Source organism: Nerophis lumbriciformis, linkage group LG31 (genome assembly GCF_033978685.3).
Source record: "Nerophis lumbriciformis linkage group LG31, RoL_Nlum_v2.1, whole genome shotgun sequence".
In the NCBI taxonomy this organism is placed as follows: Eukaryota; Metazoa; Chordata; class Actinopteri; order Syngnathiformes; family Syngnathidae; genus Nerophis; species Nerophis lumbriciformis.
In genome coordinates, this window is record NC_084578.2 from 17,062,001 (window position 1) to 17,085,000 (window position 23,000).

The 23,000-nt window shown below is 40.2% G+C and overlaps 2 protein-coding genes across 2 annotated transcripts in view; one reads left to right on the forward strand and one right to left on the reverse strand.

Moving 5' to 3' along the window:
• Positions 1 to 1,042: 1,042 nt before the first annotated feature.
• Positions 1,043 to 9,170, forward strand: map3k19 (mitogen-activated protein kinase kinase kinase 19). Its single transcript, XM_061926513.1, has 8 exons — positions 1,043 to 1,281; positions 1,406 to 1,440; positions 1,525 to 3,453; positions 3,526 to 3,624; positions 5,381 to 5,619; positions 5,692 to 5,944; positions 8,134 to 8,342; positions 8,457 to 9,170. The coding sequence occupies exons 1-8, from the start codon at positions 1,224 to 1,226 to the stop codon at positions 8,581 to 8,583; spliced, it is 2,949 nt and encodes a 982-aa protein (XP_061782497.1). The 5' UTR covers positions 1,043 to 1,223; the 3' UTR covers positions 8,584 to 9,170.
• A 374-nt stretch (positions 9,171 to 9,544) lies between these two features.
• LOC133574354 (cyclin-T2-like) overlaps positions 9,545 to 23,000 on the reverse strand; it is a 26,320-nt gene continuing 12,864 nt past the window's right edge. Inside the window, exons 9-10 of the mRNA XM_061926514.1 lie at positions 14,247 to 15,489; positions 9,545 to 10,649 (exon numbers count right to left, since the gene is read on the reverse strand). Of these exons, the coding sequence (XP_061782498.1) occupies positions 10,576 to 10,649; positions 14,247 to 15,489 (1,317 nt within the window). The 3' untranslated portion in view covers positions 9,545 to 10,575. The remainder of the gene's footprint in view (positions 10,650 to 14,246; positions 15,490 to 23,000) is intronic.

A 23,000-nucleotide genomic window follows, 5' to 3' on the forward strand; every position in this document is an offset into this window, starting at 1 on the left:
TTGAGGGAAGAGTTGTTTGATCTTGGATGCTAGAAAATGTTTGATGCGTTGGAACGATCAGCTTTAATGCATTGTTGCAGCTCCATGATTTATGAGCACGTCATGCAAGGCGCGTTTGCGAGACGAGGAGGTGTAGTACGTGGCCGCCATTGGTGGGGTATGGCTGCGGTGTCGAGAGCCGCGGGATGTGAGGCTGAAGAGAGAGAGAGACAGACGTGTGTGTGTGTGTGTTCAGGTGTTAAAATGCTTGCCTGATTGCGGATGTGTTGGTCACTCCCCAGGTGCGGTTGTCACATACTGATGTAATTTTGATAAAACAATGTTCCTAATATTTGCGCGATCGACCGGTTGGGTCCCAAAGATCGACTGGTAGATTACAATCGACGGGTTGGCGACCCCTGCAGTAGAACTTTGCAGAGGGAATAACCGTAATCATGAAATCCTATAAAGTTAATGTTCAAGGAGCAATCAAGGGAAATAATGGCGTAATAATCAACTAATGTTTTTGGCAAACTATGCCTATAAGGAAGGGGAATGAATGAAATGTATCCATACATCCATTTTTCAATTATATTTCCCTTATCCGGGTCCAAGTCGTGGGGGTACTATAGCAATCTCAGTAGGAAAGCCCAGACTTCCCTGTCTCCACTTTGACTGGGGGGAGACCGAGACGTTTTCCTGGCCAGCTGTATAACATTGGACCTCCAGCACTTACTAGATCTACCCCTGGGCTTCATCCCTGTTGACCAGAACACCTCATCTCAACGAGAAGCCACCTCAACTGATGTGGAGGAGCAGCTGCTCTACTCCAAACGTATCCCCCTATTACTGAGGGTGATCCCAGTTATCCTGCAAAATAGACTAATTTTGGCCAATTCTTGGACCCTCTGGCTCACTACTCAGAGGTCATGATCACATGCAAGGCTAGAAAGGTAGATTGACCAGTACACTGAGAGCTTGCCTTCTGGCTCAGCTGGCTCTCTTCACCATGACGGTCGAGTACAGTGACAACATTACTTCAGTTGTTGCACCAATCTTAAGTCCATGTTGCAGTATGTGCATTTTGAAAACACACACAAAACAAAACAGAAATGTACTATTACTTGAATTAATTTATTCTTCACAGGCAGAGAACAAGAAGTTTTAACGAAGCAGCTCCATCATCCTTTGGCCTGTTGTCTATTGCAGTACCGAACAAGCTCAGCCAATCAGCTCCCAGCATCATGGAACCACTTGTGTGTTCAAACTATGTACTTCAGGCCAGGGCACACATACAGACAAGTATGAATGATGCATTTGTATTCAATTATTATATCTATATTTTAACACAGTACCATGATACAAAGCTTTGACTTCACCACTGCAGAGGGAATTGTAATGTGAAAATATAAATCTGTGTCTGCAGGATTGGGCTCTCATAAACCTATCAATGAGCAAAAGGTGTGATTTGAATAACACAAGTATCCCCTATTTATAGCCACATACCTGGTTAATAATTTAACATTTTATCTGGTGTTACAACAGGGTCCCATATTGGCTATGCAACCTGCTGCTCTTCTCCGGTCACCCAAGCAGCTGGAACCCCTGGACCCCAGGTTAAAAGAAAATGCTGCTGCACCGGTATTAAAGTACAGTGTTCCCCTGAAGCCAATTACCAAGAGCATTCATTCCACAACCCACTTTAAGAGGAGATTTTCAGGGGGCACCCCACGTACCGACCCCCTCGCCATCAGGTGTGGCAGTGAAGATAGTGGGTCCAACATCAGCAGTCAGAGTTCTACTGATCTGGAAGATGAGGACTATGAAGGGGATACACCTGAAGACATTTACTGGGTTTCAAAACATTCCAAAGGCTGCACTGAGAAAGACAGTGAGTTTGACGATGGGAAGACAGTGCAGAGTTTATCACCACTCGTCAAGTCAACACACATACAAAAACAAGAGCATGTTAACTGCCAGACCATTATGAATTGCACCAAAGAAAATCAGGATTATGGTATGAGTCGTAGAGCGAGAAGGAATCATGAAACACCGGTCCCATTAATGCCTGATGAGAGTATTACCAATGACTGCAATAACACTGCAGAACAGGCAGATACAACTATTAAGGGTAATTATGTGGATAAACCTGCAATCGCAAAGGATTTCCAAATAGAAGATGCGATCTGCGGCAGTAGTGAGGGTGCAAAGGTAAATAGCAGCTTTGTCCCTGAAGAGACCTCACTAATTTTTTCAAATAGCAATCAAGTTATAGTTGCTAAGAGTGGAACATATAAGAAAACTTTGAAGCCCACTGAAAACAAGGCAGAAGAATCCGGTTTGAATTGTGAAGTGAGGACAAATTTGTCCGTCACCCGACTCGAGCTCAAAGACGAAACTATACTAAACTTAAGTAAAGCCCAGAAAAATCTAAAGCACCGCTCTCTTTTCAACCAACCTATAGATAACACTAAAACAAGCCCTGATCAAATTGTTGTTAAGAAAGTCCCCACTTCTTTGGATAAATCAAACCTTAAATATCTTAAGGTTGCTCGTTGGACCCCTGACCCCCCATCACCACGAAAGAAGGGAGCTGGTAGTGCACACTACAGAGGAGCAAATCCTGACAAGGTGAGCAACCACCGTGCACAACAGCACCCAAAAGGCAGGGAGATGAAGAGCACCCACCAATTAAAGAATCCAGATGAGGCTGCGGCACAAAGATCTAAATCTGCCATGGACTTCATCACATACAAAGACATGTTTAAGACAATTCAGAGTGAAGGCAAAGGACCTGCAATTTATGAGATGTTTGCTGGTCCGATCTATGATCATCTTCGGAATCCAGTCAGCTTTGAGGACAAACAACCACAGGCTGCTCAGTTCAGGAATTTACATGAGATCCGTAACGTCAAACACAGACCTTTGAAACAAGGGCAGACTAAGCTAAGGAAATGTCCGACAGAGACGGTAGTAGTTTCAACTAGAGGCATAGCAAAACCTTTATCTTCCAGGGTGAAACCTCACCTCACACAAGCACCAAAGGACAGACACAAAGTGGAGTGTATTAGTCAACCTGAGGTTAAGGTAGTTCTCTCTAATGATGGTGAGATGGGTCCTAACGCTGTAGAAAAGGCTGAAGTCACGACGTTATCGACCATTGACGAGGTTCTCCCCGGTGGCAAGGGTATGACAGATAACGGTTATGATAACTTCCTTATGAATATGGAAGAAACAACTGTAAGTTCAACAGACGTACACAGAAGTGACCACACTGGTATGTCACCAGTGTATCAGAAGTTTCTGGATGGGGTTGGGGACGGACCACTTACAGATGACTTGTTGCAATGTCTGGCTGAGGAGCTGATCTCACTGGATGAGAAAGATGTCTCCACTGGTTCATGTCCACAAAACCTTGAAATAGAGCACCACAAAGAGGACAATGCAATATCAAGAGAACAGAAGAATGCGGGGGTAAACTTAAATATTATCTGTAATCAGGATTGTCAATTAATTCAGATTTGTTAACCTTTGATTTTTTTGCAGGTGACTTCAATTAATTTTGCTGCCTTACATGGATTTGGGTCAGATGATAACATTTCTTGGACAAAGGGTGAAGTACTTGGTCGTGGAGCATATGGGACAGTAAGTACACCATGACATAACGGGAATATAATTCATGATTGATTAATAAACCAAGGCTTTGAATAGACCCATTAACCCTCGTTGAATATATAAGATTAGATTACTAAAATACATTGAATATCATTGCTCCTACTTTTGAGGGGGGAATGACATTTTCTCCTCAGGGAATCAATTTATTGTGGTGGAGGGACTGGAGTGCCCAAGTGATTCTGAGATCGGGTTATTGTACTGAATTGTTGGACGGGCCACATTTCCAAATAGCCGAAGACTTAGGGGCCAGACTTTTTCCTTCACTATCAATATTGTTTTGAGAACCAGCATCTTCTATAGTGGACATTGTTCAAAGTTCCTCTATATAAACAGACCTCTAGTGTTTTTGTGAATTTTCTGCGAAAACGTTAGTTTTGAACTGGGCTTAGTGAACGATCTTGCGTCATTTTGCTGGCCCCCAGTTGAATATCACTGTCCTAACAGCTATATTGTAGGGGGCTAAACACCCCTGATAAAGTCACTCATGACAAACAGGTCCTATGTGACAAGCGAGACGAAGAATGATTCAGAAGACCAAAAATCAAGAGGGGACTTTGCTCGGACCTACAAACACCGGGCCCTCACTCTGGAGCCAGGCCTTGGGTAGGGGCGCCCACAGGCGAGCCTAAAGATACACAGGATTACTGACACCCCACCAACTGTGGAGGTAACTTAAGGGTCGGGTGCATTGTGCAAAGTTTGCGCCTTTGCAACCTGGTCTTTGTCAGCCAAATCTGGTGGTGTGGGGTAATGAGCTCAGTCATCCGGGAGTATCTCAGAGTAGCGCTGCTGCTCCTTTGCATCAAAAAGAGCCAATTGAGGTGGCTCAAGCATCTAGTGGAAGCCCCTAAATGTCACCTTGGTGTTTTGGGCATGCCTAGCTGGAAAGAGGGGGATTTGTCTTGCAGCTGGCCCGGGAAACAAGTCCAATCTGGCCAGCGAGATGAGTTTGCTAAGTGTAAAATTGAGCTGCATTTTTAAAATAAAGAAACTGCTGTTCTAAATGTGTCCACTAGATGTCGCAATAGCAACTTTGTTAGGCATGCAAATAGTTTATCCAGTGTGTGGTCTACTGCAAATTGAAATAATAATAGTGCAATTGCTTTGTAGATACACTGAGATTAAGTCTAAATGTTCAATTAACTTGAAGTGTTTTGTCAAGAGGATTATTTGTGATATGTACATTTTCAGAATGTACTTGTTCTATTTTGGGCTGTGGTAAAACAAAAGAAAATCTGAAGTTGTCTTAGTTGTATTTTTAAGTTATAATGCCACGATTTTACCAGACCGGCTGACGTGAGAATACATTTTCCTCCATGCGGCCCCTGAGCTAAAATGAGTTTGACACCCCTGCTCTAGTGCAACTGGAAAAGGCACCCAGAGACCAGGAAGTCTGGGCTTCCCTACTGAGACTGCTGCCTCCGCAGCCCAAATAAGCAGAATAAAATAGTGTGTGTTACAGTTGGATACATTGGTGCAAAGCCACATGTCGGTGTTCTGCATTTAGCTCCAACCTGAGAATACTTTTGGGATTAACTGGTAAAGAACATGTGAGCTACGCAGTCTAACATTACTGACCTCTGACGTCACAATTGCTTTTTTGGATTAACAGAAAAATTCGTAGTCACACTCCAAAATGTTGCAGAAACCTTTTTCCGAAGAGTGGAAGATATTCTAGCTAGATGTCCAAATAATTATAATGCGTTTCAAACATCTTTCTCACCAGGTATACTGTGGTCTGACCAGTCAGGGCCAGTTGATTGCTGTGAAACAGGTGACTTTGGACACCGCTGACCCAAAGGCTGCAGAGAGCGAGTATGGTCGGTTGCAGGGAGAAGTAGAACTTCTCAAAACGCTGAGCCACACCAATATCGTTGGCTTCATTGGGACCTCTCTCTATCAGCACATGGTTTCCATCTTCATGGAGTACATCCCAGGAGGATCTATCGCCAGCATTCTTCATAGGTTGGAATAAAATAAATTGTCCCATACTTAAAAATGTCCCCTCTAATTAAATGTTTTCTGCTCTGCACTCAGATTTGGTCCACTGCCAGAGCGTGTTCTCGCACTATACACCCATCAGATCCTGGAAGGGGTGGCCTACCTTCACTTGAACAGGGTCGTTCACCGTGACTTGAAGGGGAACAATGTGATGCTGATGCCCACAGGTGTGATCAAGCTCATAGACTTCGGCTGTGCACGCCGAGTCAGCTGCGTAACCCACAGCACCAACAGCAGTGGGGATCTGCTCAAGTCTGTCCATGGCACTCCTTACTGGATGGCACCAGAGGTAGATATGATGAAGCTCCAAAAGACCCGTGCGTCTCTCAAATAGTGGTCCAAATATAATTGGAGCCCTCTTTTAGATTTTAACCACTAGGCCACCTAGTGATTAGTGTCCGCCCTGAGATCGGTAGGTTGTGAGTTCAAACCCCGGCAGTCATACCAAAGACTATAAAAATGGGACCCATTACCTCCCTGCTTGGCACTCAGCATCAAGGGTTGGAATTGCGGATTAAATCACCAAAATGATTCCCGGCCGCGGCCACCGCTGCTGCTCACTGCTCCCCTCACCTCCCAGGGGTTGATCATGATGGGTGATGGGTCAAATGCAGATAATAATTTTGCCACACCTAGTGTGTGTGTGACAATCATTGGTACTTTAACTTTTTCAAGTAGCCATATTTGGAAAATGTGTCTTTAGAACAAAATTTAATGTCAATAATATATATATTTTTTTAAATAAACATGTTCATAATATCAGAAAATGAATGAATAAAACAAAACATTCCTTAGTTGCTTGATAATTTTGCCCAAAACCACTATTATTTTAAATACCATATTTTTCGGACTATAAGTCGCAGTTTTTTTCATAGTTTGGCCGGGCTCCAGTGCGACTTATACATGTTTTTTTCTTTTTTTATTATGCATTTTCGGCAGGTGCGACTTATACTCCGGTGCGACTTATACTCCGAAAAATACGGTAATGATGATTTTAATCTAAATTCAAAACACTTGTTTGTGGTTATCAGTGTTTCTTAACCATATCGTTGGGCTGCGAGCGCCCCCAGAGGGCAGCCCAAAAAAGATTTCAGCTCTGGTATGTATGGGCCGCAGCGACTCAGTTGTAATACACTTTTTCACCACTTGTGGCAGTAATGGCACTCTCAAACAAACAAGAAGTCTGGACCTTAGGTCATAGAAAAGTTTTTTAGGCGCGAAAAAATGACTAAAGTGTTAAAGCCATATTTTTATTTGTACTTTAATTTTATTGACAGTTTAGTTAATAAACATTCCTTATTTATTTAGTATGTACATTTATTTTGGGTCAGTCTGTGATATTTTTCTTATCAGTCTGATATAAGCCTAAGGTTTATGTGTTAAGTAAATAATCTTTGTGATTAATAGATGGTTTAATATCATTTGACAAGGTTGTACACTGTAAGTAGGTTAGATATAATTATTAAATATGATTAAATTCAAGGGTAAGATTACGAATTCAGTGTTAATATTTGGGTGGGCCTTGGGCCCCTCTGTAGTGAAAAAGTTGGGCCCCGAGGTTATAAAGGTTAAGAACCCCTGGTCTAGATAATATGTATTGGATGTTTTGGTGTATCATTTTTGTAGTTTCTATTTGTTACATTAATAACCGTTTTTTCAGCCTGTCCACAAAATGTTCGATTGTGGAGGCGTTCCCAGATTGCAAATGAAACCACGCCCCACGCTGTCCAAAAGTCTCATGATTTATCTTTTGAAATTCTGCACTGTTTATACATATTTTATTGTCATCGTTGTTAATTTTTTTCCCGTAACACGGTCGAAAATCAACTTTTTAAACCGAATAGATTCCCCCGTTCACAACATTAAGGGTACATCTGCAAACTCTCAGATCGATTCGGAGTGCATTAAAAGGTTAGCATGTCGGGGTTATTATGCGCATTCCAAGATTAGATGAAAATAATATTTTACCCTACCTTTTTTTGTTCCTCATAGCCCAAGGCAGAGGGCGGAGCTCCTTCCCTTGGCTGAGAATTGGACTTAATTGTCAAAATAGGTACTTCCCCCTGGTGGTGATGTCATGACGTGGCCACACTGTAAAACCCTGCGAACAGAGGCATCCAAAACTGTGCAAGATGACGCCAAAATGCATGAATCTTATGGTTTGACACTTTGGTATAATTTAACACGAGTATCCAACTTTTATATTTCTATAAGTCATAAAAAACTAAATTAATCAAAATATTCTCTTTAAAGTTGAAATAACTTACATCTTCATTTGACAAGCTTTTAAAGCATATGTCCACGTCACGTGTGATTGACAGGAAGAAAAGCTCGAACTCGCTCTGAGGTGGGAATCATTTGGCCCCACCTGTTGGTTTAGATCTCCAGACCCCAAATATAGGAGCTAAAAAAAATAGTCCGGTCCATAGAATATTTACTGTAACATAACAGTGACAAATTATTTTCCGCTCTATACAGGTTATCACCGAGACAGGATATGGCAGGAAGTCGGATATATGGAGTGTGGGTTGCACGGTCTATGAGATGGCGACAGGAAAACCCCCTCTAGCACACATGGACAAGATAGTGGCCTTGTTCTACATTGGGGCCAAACAAGGACTGATGCCTTCTTTACCTGACAGATTCTCAGACAGCGCCAAGGACTTTGTCAACATCTGCTTGACAAGGTGAGTGTGACTCTTCCATGTGAATCAGCTCATTAGTCGGTGTTCACAAAGTAAACCTTTGAACAGAAAACTTTTGATTAAAAAGTCTGCTAATGAAATATCTTTCCTTTTAAGTGACCAGAGACAGCGGCCGTCTGCGGACCAACTGCTGCAACATTCTTTTCTCCCCAGACATACCTCGAAAAAGAACTCCTGCGGTCATCCAGATGGACTTTGCGGTTTTATTTGTGTTTTGGAGTAATACAGATGTAGACTTAAGAATATTGGGCCTTCTTCAAGCAGTACAAAGAAAACCAAGCACTTTTAAGTACTGTTCACAATTAGGACTGTCAACGTTTAATACTGCAGTTAATGCCAATTCTTTTTTTTATCAACTCTTGTGATCATTTGCTTCTTTTTCTGCAACCATACAAGACAACTTTCTCAAGAAGAATCAACGTGTGCAATACAAATTGTTACTTTAAAGCTTTTTTCACAAAGCAATACCTCAGTTTTGTACACCCTTTTTTCTCCGTGTGACTCAGTTTTTCCAAAAAAAAGTGTTCTTTGCAGAATTGAGTATCGTTGATTCTGACTGGCTGAAAAAACAACCACCAGGATGCCAAATTAAATTATAAAAGTGAGAAACACAAAAGGAAATACAAGAAAAACGTGTGGCAAAGCGCAAAAGTGGCTTCTGCTTGGTTGTCGGTTACCAACATCTTTGCTAATATCGTTTATATTTAATTAACATTGTTTTACATATGCAAAATTATAACTATTCTCTATAACAATTTTTTCCCCCCACTAAGTACCACCATAATGACCAACAATATAACACAGTAGTGTAGTAGGCCTAAATATCTATTAAAAAACATGTATATTCAATAATGTTGGCCACACACAGTTTGAACAGTAACACTTTGTTTGAATATTTGATTAAGTGATTTTATTGGCAGGTCACAGTTTGAGAATCGCTGCTCTACAACGTGTTTGAGTTAATATTGGTTGTCCGCAAGAGATTAATTGGATTCCCATAATTTCTTACAGAAAAATTGCTTTGGTTTCTGTACGCGTCAAGTCTTTGTTGGACCTCCTGGAACAGATTATTAACAAAAAACGATTTACCAATGTAGGACATGTCTGGCTGCTTATTGTTTTGGCCTTAACAAGGACAACGAGAAAATATATCCATCAGCAAAAGATTAACACTTGTTCATGGCAAGATTTCGGATTGAAGTTTAATGGAGAGAACTATTGTGAAGACAAGCGTCATGAATGTATCAACAGGATGACAACCTATCATTTTCCGTCCACAAAGATCTATGCATCTCAAAATCAAATTTAAAACACCAGGGCATTTTACATAAATGACCTTCCTCTGCATAGTACTATTGGGTATGTAAATGTGTTTTGACAAGTACAAGCCTTATTGATGTACAACACTTCAAAGGATACTTACATGGCACACTAAAAATGTCATGTTTTAATAACGTTCACTTTGATCCATACCTATATATATGTGGGTATACCATGACAAGCAGCACCCGCTCTAGTTTGGCTGTTTTAACACGTGCCAATCTGTTAAACAAAAAGAGATTTTTTTTAAATGTTTTATAATTATTCTGTCATAACCACAAGCAGATCCAAACCTGAGAATTCATTATAATTGTTGTCTTACCATACAAAAACGTATGTACATTTGTCTCCACTTCCTGTGAATAGCATGTTGTCCTTCTCATCCCTTTGATGAACACGTGCAAATCAGCATTGAAGTGTAAAAATAAATCAAGATAAGCCACAGATGAAATTTAGGAACAAAAAGGGCATCCATTTAAATATGAAATGCCGGCAAACTGAAGTTGAACTCTCCAGCTGGGCATTAGCGTGCTCCATACAATTGCAGAAATGTGATTTTTTTTAAAAACAAAAATGGAGAGTGTATATCCATACCTTTTTAAGAGAACATGTAATGTAGTTTTCCAAAATGGAAACGGTAAATACACTTTTGTCCCTTGGGAGGAGAGCCGAGAAGCCAGATGGGACTGAAGATCACAGCCCAGAGGTCAGAGTATGGAAGCATTAGGTTCTTTTTTTTCTTCATCTAAGGCCCAACGTTCTTCATTTTTTGCGGGATGTCTGCGTTTAGGACTTCTCTACTTCTCCACGGGCACTTAATGAGGACGTTGGGCATAGTCGTTACAAGTGTGCGTAAATTCCTGCCGTTTCCGTTTGAAGGTGTGGAATGATCCACTCAGTGTCTCTGGTTTCCCACTTCATGGGCCGGTTCACTCGGAGGAAGGTACTGCTGTGAGGTCCGCAGTCCACCTGAGGGCAACAAGTGACAATGTGAAGGTAAGCACATATCCTGAGGTGTACAGCTACACACTCATAGAAACACACGCAGCTGACTTTCTTGTGATGGCTTGTTGCCACTAGAGATAGGCCCATTATCAGCGCCATTATCGTGTATCGTATCATCGTCCTCTTTTTATGGGTATCAATGCCTCTTTTTTCCCCACAACCTCCATAGAACTACATCAGCAGATACAATATACACACACATAATCAGAGCTCGACAATTATGACAAAAATAATAATTACGAGTATTTTGATTGATATTGTAATTACAATTATTCATTAACAAGTATTTATTCTACCACCAAAACTTAACTTTAAATATAGTTTTTTTTAAATGGATATAAATTAATAACCAATAAACCACAATAACATAAGAGTAATATCAATAAATTTAAATACGGTAATTGCAATATAAAAAACAACAATATTCAGTTTTTCTCCTTTTACACTTATTCAACCACCATAGAGTGTGTGCATTCTGTGTAAAATAATATTACAAATATTATATATAATAAATGTTGGTGGACTAAATACAAAAACACTCACATTTTTGGGTGCACTGCATCTCGAAGCAAATTTTGACCAGTACTTTAGGTCAAAGCATAATAATTTGGTAAATATATCAATAAGTGCTTCAAGTACATTATGCTTGTGTAAGATACTTTTTTGAAACCCATCCAGCCATCAATTTTTTTCCGCTTGTCTCTTTTGGGGTCACGGGGGGTGCTGGAGCCTATCTCAGCTGCATTCGGGCGGAAGGCGGTGTTAACATGTTTCTCCATATACTGGGTTAACGCATGCGCAGTGTTTGTGGGCGGGAAGAGGGGATCGAGTGTTTCCGGTTTTACCTCTGTGCTTCAGTTGATTAAAAGTTGTGAACCTGAATAGACGTCGTGTTTATTCACCCTCAATTAACAGGCGGGGTACACCCTGGACAAGTCGCCACCTCATCGCAGGGCCAACACAGATAGACAACATTCACACTCACATTCACACACGAGGGCCAATTTTTGTTTTAATGTTGCCAATCAACCTATCCCCAGGTGCATGTTTTTGAAACCTTGATTTTGTTAGCGCAGTCAGACCGGATGTGACACACATCGCTATTATTGTGAAGGGGGCGGGGGAAGTGTGCTGTGCTGTTCTCAGCTTGAAGCTATATAAAAAAAAAGAAAGCGCCTCCCAAGTTGCAAACACTGTTTGTACATTAATGTTACATCGATGATGTCGTTCACAACAACACAAGCAGATGACGTGTTGTGGGTGCATGGATTGTTCTTGCTAGCGTCGTAGTTTAGTCGCTGTCTCAAGTGACCGTCTCGACATGGTTTAGTTCAGGACGGGGCGGTTGAGTGTGCCGGGGATAAATGAGTGCTAATGTACAAATTATTTTACTAAACAAATGTTTCTTCTCCGCGCAATGACAACATTTCACTCACATTTATAACAATTTCCGTAAAATTATTTGCGTTTTATCTGCGGATTCTGTTTCATTGTCAAATTATGTGACTTCGTCCACAGTTATGTGAATGCAGAAATCATATGACTTACTTTTTTGTTCAGTTATTTTTGATTAGGCATCCTCACGCTGTGTCAAATGAAACATTGCAACCATGGTGAGATACCAAACGCCTGGTAGATATTTTGTTTTTCACTCATCCGTTTCATTTTCACCAGCATGCACTTTGTACGAACCATTAATCACTTTTTTCGAGTATTATATTTTCATAATTTTGGAAAGCCATAATCAAAATTGAAATTAAAATGTTAATTGACCAGCGCTAGATATGATACCAGTATTTAGTATTAAAAAAAAATGGATAGTTATAAACACTGCTGCAGCAGAAGCTTATGTGCCCTGCTTGTGTAGCGTTGCCTTTTTTTCCCCCCAGTGCAGCGCCCCAATCACTTTCTCCTGCAATGTTGGTCGCTTATACACAGAACAAGTACAGATTGATCTATTTTGCTTTGCTTTCAAAACTTGCCGGGCAATCAAAGTTTATGTCCTTCTTTCTTGGCAGCTTACCGGTTCTGTTCTGTTTGTTTTGCTACTGTAACGAACAAACCTCTGTCCACAGCAAGGAGATTGGGCTCAATAAGCGCAGTGAGTCTCATGTTACGTTAAAATGACAGAAAATATGTCCCTGCCAAAAATCCCAATTTTGTCTTATGTATATTGAAAAATAGGAGACCTAAAGTAAAAAGAGAAAAGGCATAATTATCATACTATAAGCTATGTGAAGAAGCCTAGAATTTTTAATAAATGTTTTGCAATAATTCAGGGTTCCACACAAGGAAACCTCGCAATGTATTAAATCCAGAAACTGCTTTAAAATTGTATAAAATTGAGTAGATGGGGAATTATTGTGATGTAGAAAAATCCTCACATTTCCCAGGAGATATTTCATATTTTGAAATGTTGATGCTTCTCTTAGACACAAACAATAAAGGTGTTTGTGAAATCCCCTGATGTTTTTGGTGCTAAATTAACCACAACATTAGCGATGCATAGGGCTGGGCGATAAGGACCAAAACTGATACCACAATATTTTTAGTCAGATATCGTTATACGGTTTATACCGGTATCTTAAAAAAAAAACGTGCAAAGCGCTTAAGGTTGCTTAAGTGTTTTACGGCATATTCAATCAAATCGAGTGTAAAGGTAAATAATAACGTAAAAATATATTTAAAAGATCGTGAACAAGATTTTTTTTAATTTTTAACTATGGGAATAATCCTACTTCGTGAACATGTGTTTACCAGAGTCAACCCTGGGACCAATTAGCCTGGACAAATGGCGGCACGACTACCGTATTTTTCGGAGTATAAGTCGCTACGGAGTATAAGTCGCACCGGCCGAAAATGCATAACAAAGAAGGAAAAAAACATAAGTCGCACTGGAGTATAAGTCCCATTTTTTGGGGAAATTTATTTGATAAAACCCAACACCAAGAATAGACATTTGAAAGGCAATTTAAAATAAATAAAGAATAGTGAACAACAGGCTGAATAAGTGTACCAGTACGTTATATGACGCATAAATAACCAACTGAGAACGTGCCTGGTATGTTAACGTAACATATTATGGTAAGAGTCATTCAAATAACTATAACATATAGAACATGCTATACGTTTACCAAACAAACTGTCACTCCTAATCGCTAAATCCGATGAAATCTTATACGTCTAGTCTCTTACGTGAATGGGGTAAATAATATTATTTGATATTTTACGGTAATGTGTGAATAATTTCACACATAAGTCGCTCCAGAGTATAAGTCGCACCTAAACTATGAAAAAAACTGTGATTTATAATCCGAAAAATAAGGGTAATGTAAATAAGTCAAACAAAGCCTAGTTAGTTTTTTAAGAGCACCTGTTCCACATGAAAGGTACTCTTAAATGACCTCTGTTATAATCTGGCACATTATAATTTGAAAGCCAAAACAAACTTCTAGGGACGGTTTAGGTGCTGTATGGAGAGCAGCCTTTCAATATAAGGGTAGGGAAAGCACTACAGTGAAGCAAAGGAAAGGAGCAACAAGTAGAAAATAAAGAAAGTACCTGCAGCACTGGTGCCACCCTTGGAGATTTTGCTCAGTTTGGAGCTAGAAGTGGAGGACCAGGCAGGAGGATGTTGATTGTGATTAGCCTCAAGATGTGCCCTCTTTCTCAGCGAGGAAGACGTCAAAGCCGTGGATCCACTATGAGGAAGCGCTATTCCTTCTATGGTAATCAGTTCTGGGGGGCCTCGAAGTAGGTCTCCTCCACTATTGGGGCCCTCTGAGCCTCCTTGTCCATTCCCGCTGTGGTGACTGAACTTGTGATGGCGGTGAAGGTTGTGATCCACACTTCTATGCGGTTTCTCCTTGCTCACTATAGGGCTGGAATGTTTATTCTTGTTATTGGCAGACATTCCTTCATCAGATGAACTGTGACGCTCTGATGAGGAAACCTTAATCTTCATCTTAAATTCCTCTTTGTTTTTGTCTATCTTGGAGCTTCCTCCAGAGCCAGGAATTGCCAGATGGAGATTAAGTGAGTTTTTGTCCCATTTGTCACTATGATGACGTCTGTCCATTGTAGCAGAAAGTCTATTTTTTATTGTTGAGGCAGTACTGCTGCTACCTAAACAAATGGCATTATGGGAAATTTGAGAAGTTTGTGAATTTATATGATCAGCACGACTCACAGACGGTGCATAGTTGGAGGAAGATAAACCCCCCTTTGTGTTGTTCTCAATGGGTGTGGCATGCTGTTCTTGTCGGCCTTTTTGCCCAGAAACAGAAACCTCTACAGTATGTTTTTCTCTGTATTTGTCCAATGACAGTTTTGGGTTTAAAGAGACTTGAGGTGGTAGAGGTTGAGCTGATAAAGTATAAGAGGATGAAGTAGGTGGCTGATGCTTGCCAGGTCCACTCAAACTGGCTCCTTTTAGTTCCTGTTTGACAACGTTAAGATCTGCAGTTTTTTTAGTCTTGTATGTTGAGGGATTTTGATGCTCTTTATGAGAAGTGTTGAACAGTTCTTGTTTTATACAGCTAGATGCATAATCTATTTGACTCTGGTTGCCCTGGGGCCATTCACTGTGGCTAGGTGGCTGGTAAATGCCAGTCATAGAGTCCAGAGACAATGCACCACCAGACGGAGCAGACATCGTGAAGGTGTCGCCAGCTTTGGAAAAACTTGAGGAAGGTAATCCGGCAAGTGAACTGTCACGCTGGTCTTGGAGTATGGAAGAGCCAGCTAAAGAGGTACATGACAGTTGGATGTTCTCAGATTTGGGCTTTTTAGCAGCCTGGGTTGCCTAAAATGAAAATGACAAATAGTTACTGGAAGCAAATGAGTAAGAAAATTATATATACAGTACTTCTACATTAGAACAAATGTCGGGATGAATTTCCCCATTCAGATATTGTAAAAATAAATCAAACTGAGAACTTAAGATTTTTGACAATTATAACTTCTGACACTAGATCTCAAGTGGCTACTGTATGGAGCTCAATAAGATAGTCACATCCTTGCATACACCAGGCAAAATCAAAACGCCATAGTTGCAGGGAAAAAAACTGAGCATAAGACAGACACGAGGAAACAAAGTACGGTAGAAAGACATTGTGCACAAGGAGATGGGAAGTATTTTATCACAATCCCTAAGATCCCGAAAGACGACAAGTGGATTCCAGCCATACAAAATGTTCGAAGCCAGCTGAAAAATGAGCGCTCAAAATGTCACTAGTGTAGTGAGCACTTCATATCAGCTACGGAATAAAACGCTGTCTACACTATATTAGCATGTACATACATTATTATAATTTCTGGTGTATTACAGGAGAGTTGGACCCATGTGTTATGACTCTTATTTTGCAGAGCTAACAAGCTTAAACACAAAAGCTGAATACTTGTTTCTCACCCACATACAAGCAATTTACAGCTGAAAACTAACGTGAAATTAAACTGTTTCTCCAATACTCGAATGCTGCAAATTATTTATTTTATAAAGATAAAGGGGATAATATTTGATCGACTAAACCAGGGGTCCCCAAACTTTTTATTTAAATAGATATATATATATATACCGTATATATATATATATATATATATATATATATATATATATATATACATACCGGTAGTGAAATGAAGTGAATTGTATTTATATAGCTCTTTTTCTCTAGTGACTCAAAGCGCTTTACATAGTGAAACCCAATATCTAAGTTACATTTAAACTAGTGTGGGTGGCACTGGAAGCAGGTGGGTAAAGTGTCTTGCCCAAAGACACAACGGCAGTGACTAGGATGGCGGAAACAGGGATCTATATATATAAATCGCGAGCATGTCACGTTATCGATGGGAAAATGCATTTTTAGACAATATGTTTTGCCTGAGCGACTAGGGGACACCAGAAGTAACAAGCGGTAGAAAATGGATTAGAAAGGACAGATTTAAAAAAATAATAATTACAAAAAAAAGAAAATGTTTTCTTTTCTTTTTTTAACTCGGAACGTAGTTTGGGGACCCCTGGACTAAACATTGTAGGACAACGACAACTTAATTAGGTAGTTGTTTGTATCTGAATACAGTAGATATGGAACTCTGTCTTTCGCTACTGCTGAAGATTACTGGTAATAATGATAAATCACAATAAAATTCTGGACGATTAATTTACCTTTTTTAAATATTCAATTATCGTAAAACTGTGTTTGATTACCGCGCTCTGACAAACTCAGTGATGATGATCATTTACTGGAAAAGCAGCTAGCGCAATATTGGCTAACTTTTTTAAATGTTAACATGAACACAAAACACATTAATGCTGTTCCCCATTAGATACAACATACCACAATCTAAACGTGCATAATAACAATACTGTCTGAGCAACTAAGATAATAAATTGTACACACTGAACCTACAGGTTGTGCTCTCTTACAACAGAGCTTCTACGAGATGTTATCCAGTTTGCGATTTAGTTCAGATATCGCCACAGTCTGAGCGCCTACAGCTCTACCCATCCTATCAATCATGATGGGCAGTTCCTGGGTGCCGTGAATGGCTACCTTCGTCATCCGAATTAGTGGATACATCAGGGCAACACTAAAGCCAGTGAGCACGACACGACTCTCGACTTCGCCCGCGCATCGATCTAAGATAAGGGAAGCCTCCATCTTTGTTGAGAGCGAGCAATGAAAAAAGGGTTGGTTATATTTAACCAATTAAGGTTTGTATTGCATCGTTCAATATTGGTGATTAAAATCTGCAATAAAATATGAAGGCTTGTAGCTGATACTGGTACCATTCATTTTAACTGCTCCCTGTCATGCCAACAAAAAAAAACTAATCAGTGTTTTTAAATCATATTTTTTGTATCTTACTGCTTTGTATTTAATGTATATAGACTTAAGAAAAGAAATATGACCTAATATTGTTACTTTACAAGGTATCAGTGTGGAAATATACGCTGCTACTCATCCATAAGTCATCAGCTTGATTTGTAAAAACTACCCGAAATCCGTGAAATGCTGTGGAAACACAAAACACAGGTCTACAGGAACCTGTAGTTCCAGGAATTTAAAGCACTGGTGGAAGAAGGTCTATTGACCTACTGCATGTAATAGGTAATCTAGCTGCTACTCTGTTTTTACTGGAATGATTAACAGGCCAGGTGTACTAACTGCCGCTATAGATTTTCCCATGGAGGCTGACATATGTGATACCCTGATGGATGGAGGCCACCTTATGATCCAGCTTTCATTTTCAAGTTACTTTCGTCTACGTGTGTCCAAACTACAAACCGCAGACCAAGTGCGGCCAGCCAACGTCCACAATCTGGCCAGGGGAATTAGGGCTCAGTAAAAAAAAATAGATTTTATCGATATCTTTTAAATCTGAACAATATTGATTTACAAGGCATAATATTGGTTATCCCTCCACGTTCACCTGGAATTTTATGCATGCGGAAAGCAAAAGGAGTATCAATGGCAGTGTCACACTTAAAATTAGCAGCCTACAAAAAACAGCCGCGTGGGGCCAAACAAAACAAAGTAATGGACTTACTAACACTTGATTCTCCGCGGGCCATGAAGATACAAATAGTAAGAAAAGCCATTGCAACTTTTTATTGTCAAAGATTTAGAGCCACACTCGCAGTGCTTCGGCTTGTGGTTAAAGTGAACCATACTACGTTATTCATCCATCCATTTTCTACCGCTTATTCCCTTTTGGGGTCGCGGGGGGCGCTGGAGCCTATCTCAGCTACAATCGGGCGGAAGGCGGGGTACACCCTGGACAAGTCGCCACCTCATCACAGGGCCAACACAGATAGACAGACAACATTCACACTCACATTCACACAATGATCGTGCAAAATAAACATCTGACCTAAATGGTTATTATTGATTATATTTGTTACTGAGAGTCCTGTAAGATCACTAGTAAAGAAAGCGGACGGCAGTCCTATGCAGGAGGTACTTTTATTTTCATATTTATCTCCCACACTGAGCAGTGTCAGGTGCACCAGAACCACCAAGCACACACTTTCTAGCCTTCACAATTAAATTGCTCTGCGTTACATCCTGTCTGACTGCGCTAACAAAATAAGACTCCTACAAAAATAGCTTACATATTTACTGTTAGAAATTTAAACTGTCCAGAGTTGTTTTATAATGAAGAGAAAAACACTAGGTCAATTTGTATTTTGTAACAGATTTGTGTCGATTAAATCGAATCAAATTGTATGACATCCTGATTAATCAATTTGGAACTTTATGAATCAAAATCAAATCAATTGGGGAAATTGGCATGATACCCAGCGCTTTGCAGAACGTTTTTAAATATTTATTTTTGTTTAAACTACAACGTAATTATGTTACTCACAAATGTTTACATCTTGATAACGGTGGGGGAAGTTAGTCAATGACTATAGAGTGCAACCCCGATCTACGAGCTCAATTGGTTCTTGAACATGGTTCACCAAACAAAACGTTTCTATAGATAGGTTTCCAATGACGTCATCCGATGATGTCCGCCAACTTGTGTGTCAGAACTAAGCTAAGCGTGTATGCAAACACTTTTAACCAGGCACGCCTCAATGGGTCACACATGCGTAGTGTGGGGTCGTAGAAATCGTGCGAATTCAGGACAAGGAACCACAAAGTACTATGATATTCCTAAAGTCAGTGTAAAGTAGGGGAAAAAAAACAAGCGACTATCGGACAGAAAGGCGCAACATGTGGCTGGCTAGAATCAATCGAGCTGGATTTACTCCCGATCCAGTAAAACAACACTATAAAGTTTGCTCTGATCATTTTGGTACAGGTAATGTGCTTTGAATTATGCTGTTTTCTTTGTCGATGATAAAGGCTGTTATGCTTATGGAAGTAGCCAGTAAGATTTTTCTTATGTAACTGTTGTGCTATCGGCCATCCTCACGCTCGCTTCAATTGCAAATAATGCAGCAACATGTGAACATATTTCACAAATGCCTGCCATACACGGACATGATAAAACACGACCGATCTTCTCTGATATGACCCACGTCACCAAACATGGATCATTTGATCTTTGTGAGTGACGAACACGAGCGATGAGCACACATTTATCTTCCTTTGTAGCCAGATTAATTTCCTGTACACATTCGCACACAAAGTAATTGTACGCTTCCAGCGACCTGTATCCCTTGAGCTCATCCTGAGTATAGGCACTTACATCGTTTACCAAATAGTTGACAATGTCCGGGTAACTTATATCAGGGTAAGATTCCAAATCAGTAGTCCATTCGTCTTTTCCCATCTCACACGGATCTTTATCACAAATATCCTTAAATTTCTGTAAAAACCTGGTTTTGCCAGCCCCATCTAAGGTCTGTCTGTAGGAAATGTTCACGTCCTCTTTCAAATTTCCCGAAGTTGACGTCATTGTCGAAGCAAAAGCGCGACATTTTTAGCCACAGGAGAATAAGCTGCCGCAGGCGAATAGATAAAGGTACGACACACAAGACGCCGGCTGCCGCGAGGATTACCCACAATCCTTCGCTAATGGAAACCCATGTAAAGTGAAACACAATTTCCCCATCAGAAACAACGTAAACATGAATAATTGGTTTCAGCCTCGACCCACGTCCATATTTTATATAAAAAATGTACTTTGAAGACACTAATGTGTATATACAGTGTACTGTATATATATCAAAGTAACATAACAAGCGAGTAATGGCTCAATCTCTTTTAATCCAAAAACAACAACAGCAGCCATTTTAACTGTCAATGGATCCGCACACACAAAAAAAAGTCCATTTTGTTACCAAACATTTTGCTACAATAAAAAAACAAAAAATAAAATAGTTTTACCCTGTGTCCTTGAATATTTTTGGCATTTGTTGGCCAGTGTAGGCGTGGTAAACAAGCATAGAGTCACCGTCTAGCTATCGCTAGCACAAACGAGCAGTGTGAGGCGGTCCACTACTGGCTTGTGTTCCGGTGCTGCAATCTCCTTCATTGTAATAAAAGTCCCCTCTTGCATCTCTTACCAAAAAAGTCCAGTCTTATCACAGTTAAAATGATAGGTAGAAAGCCGCCTTCGCGGCCAAAATCCAAGTTGAAGCGCCAGCTTTGTCTGAGCAGCCTTGCCACAAGCGGACATGCTGCAAGCACTTGATGCTGTGAATGACAGCTGCCCTTTTTAAACATTCCTAACACCCACAACTCGCCTTAAATGGTTCTCCCGTGCTGAGTTCCAGTATGGTCACTTTTAGACAACAAGTCGCTTAAATAAATAGCGAGCTTTATCTCAAATGATTGAGTGAGTGAGTGAATTATATCTATATATAGCACTTTTCTCAAAAGACTCAAAGCGCTTTACATATGAAACCCATTATCTACATCTTTAAGCTACATTAAACCAGTGTGGGTGGCACAGGGAGCAGGTGGGTAAAATGTCTTGCTCAAGGACACAACAGTAGTGACTATGGTGGAACCCTGAAGTTGCTGACACGGCCGCTCTACCCACAGACCCTCGAAAGCCTCAGAAATGCTATCGCCGGCCAGCTGCTTCTCATTTAGCTACCCAAGCAACAGATTTTCCATCTTGTCTTGCATTTTCTCTCAGTCTTTGCGAAGATATTTAACTCCTTTGGCAAAGTCAGCAACCATAGATAGGTCCTTTTTGGATAATAGTTGCAATTGTGAACTTGTTTCTTCCATATTTGTGAGCCAATCCATGTGCCTTTGGCCCCACCACAGCGGTCTACTCCAAGCAAAAAATGTCAACAGAATGTGACGTCAGGGGCCCGCTTCTTCAAAAAAGGTAATCAAAATGGCAGGCCCCCATAGAGCTTCCGGTGGCAAACAAAGTGAATACAATAATGAAAAAAATAATGAAGCGACCATACACCAAGACATTGGTCGCATACAGAGGCATATTTGACTCGATATACCGGTAAACATTCGGAGACCGAAAATAACGTTTGTAGATTAAGGTTCCACTTTATAAATCAAATGGGTTAGGTCTGTGCATTTTTTCATATGGAGCAATCCAAACAACCTTTCTCACCATGTCAAAAACTACGGAAGTCAAAACACGAGGCACACAATGTAACATACCTACGGCAACTTGTGGACAATAAAAAAAAATGTTTAAGCACCATGCACATGCCAAAATGTCACCCATCTAATGACACAAGAAAGCATTAATAATGCAAAATACTCGCCATGTTTGAAGCATGTTGGCTGTGTGATGTGCCTGATTGATTGTCTGGGAGGTAAGCAAGGTAGGAGTCAAACTTTCATGTACGCTTAATATTCAATGTTTTATCGTTTATACTTCATATTGTAGTGTTGTCACAGACTGACGGGGGTGGAGCGAGGAGTTGTAAAAAACAATCAAATGTATATGTTTTTGTTGTAAGCTATACCTTGCTTCAATTAATGTTTTAGCAAACTGAAGTCTCTGATCATTTTCTGATAATATTGTAAAGCCCACATCCTTTAGTCATTAGACTTAAACAAACTTTAATGATCCACAAGGGAAATTGTTCAACATAGTAGCTCAGTTACAATGATGGAATGTACCGGTAAACATTATTGTAGTTTCGTTACAAAAAGTGTAATTTAGTCTGCGCGCGCATCTGTATGGGAACCCGCTTGTGACTCCCTGTCCCGAAAATTAGGCTTTATTGCAGGTCACATGTTAATCATGTTGGGCAAACGCCCCTCTTTAATTTGGTATTAAAGGAGAACTGCACTTTTTGGGGAATCGTTTGCAATCATTACAGACAAGAACACATCTTTTTTTTTAGGAACTTAAAGATAAAAAACGCTTGCAAGATGCGGCTAATAGGAGTCACCAGTGTAGCCTTCAAAGCCTTTAAAACAAGTTCAAAACCCTCCATCAACGTTTTATATACACACTGCAAGTATAATGTAATAACAGACAATTATAACAGTATGTAATATGTACAATATTTACCTTATTTTGGTCATTTCATGCACAGCCGGAACTAATTCTTCTGGACCAAACGGACAACTATCCATCGAGTAAGTCACTATACTATTGATCATGATACATGCAGCACAATACCGTACACTACTGTACATATGTGGTCTGGCTAGCTGTGTACAAACAAAACATAAAATGTGGGCTAATACTTTACAGATACTGTAATATGATTGTTCATGTTTTTCGGTCAGTACAAATTGGTGTTGGATCACAGCCTTGTGCATTACAAACTCAAACGCGTTTGGTGCTGACGTAGAAGCTAGCTTACCTCTTGCCGTTGTTAGCTTCTACGGCTAATACTGTAGCACGCCAGAAAAAGAGTTCCTC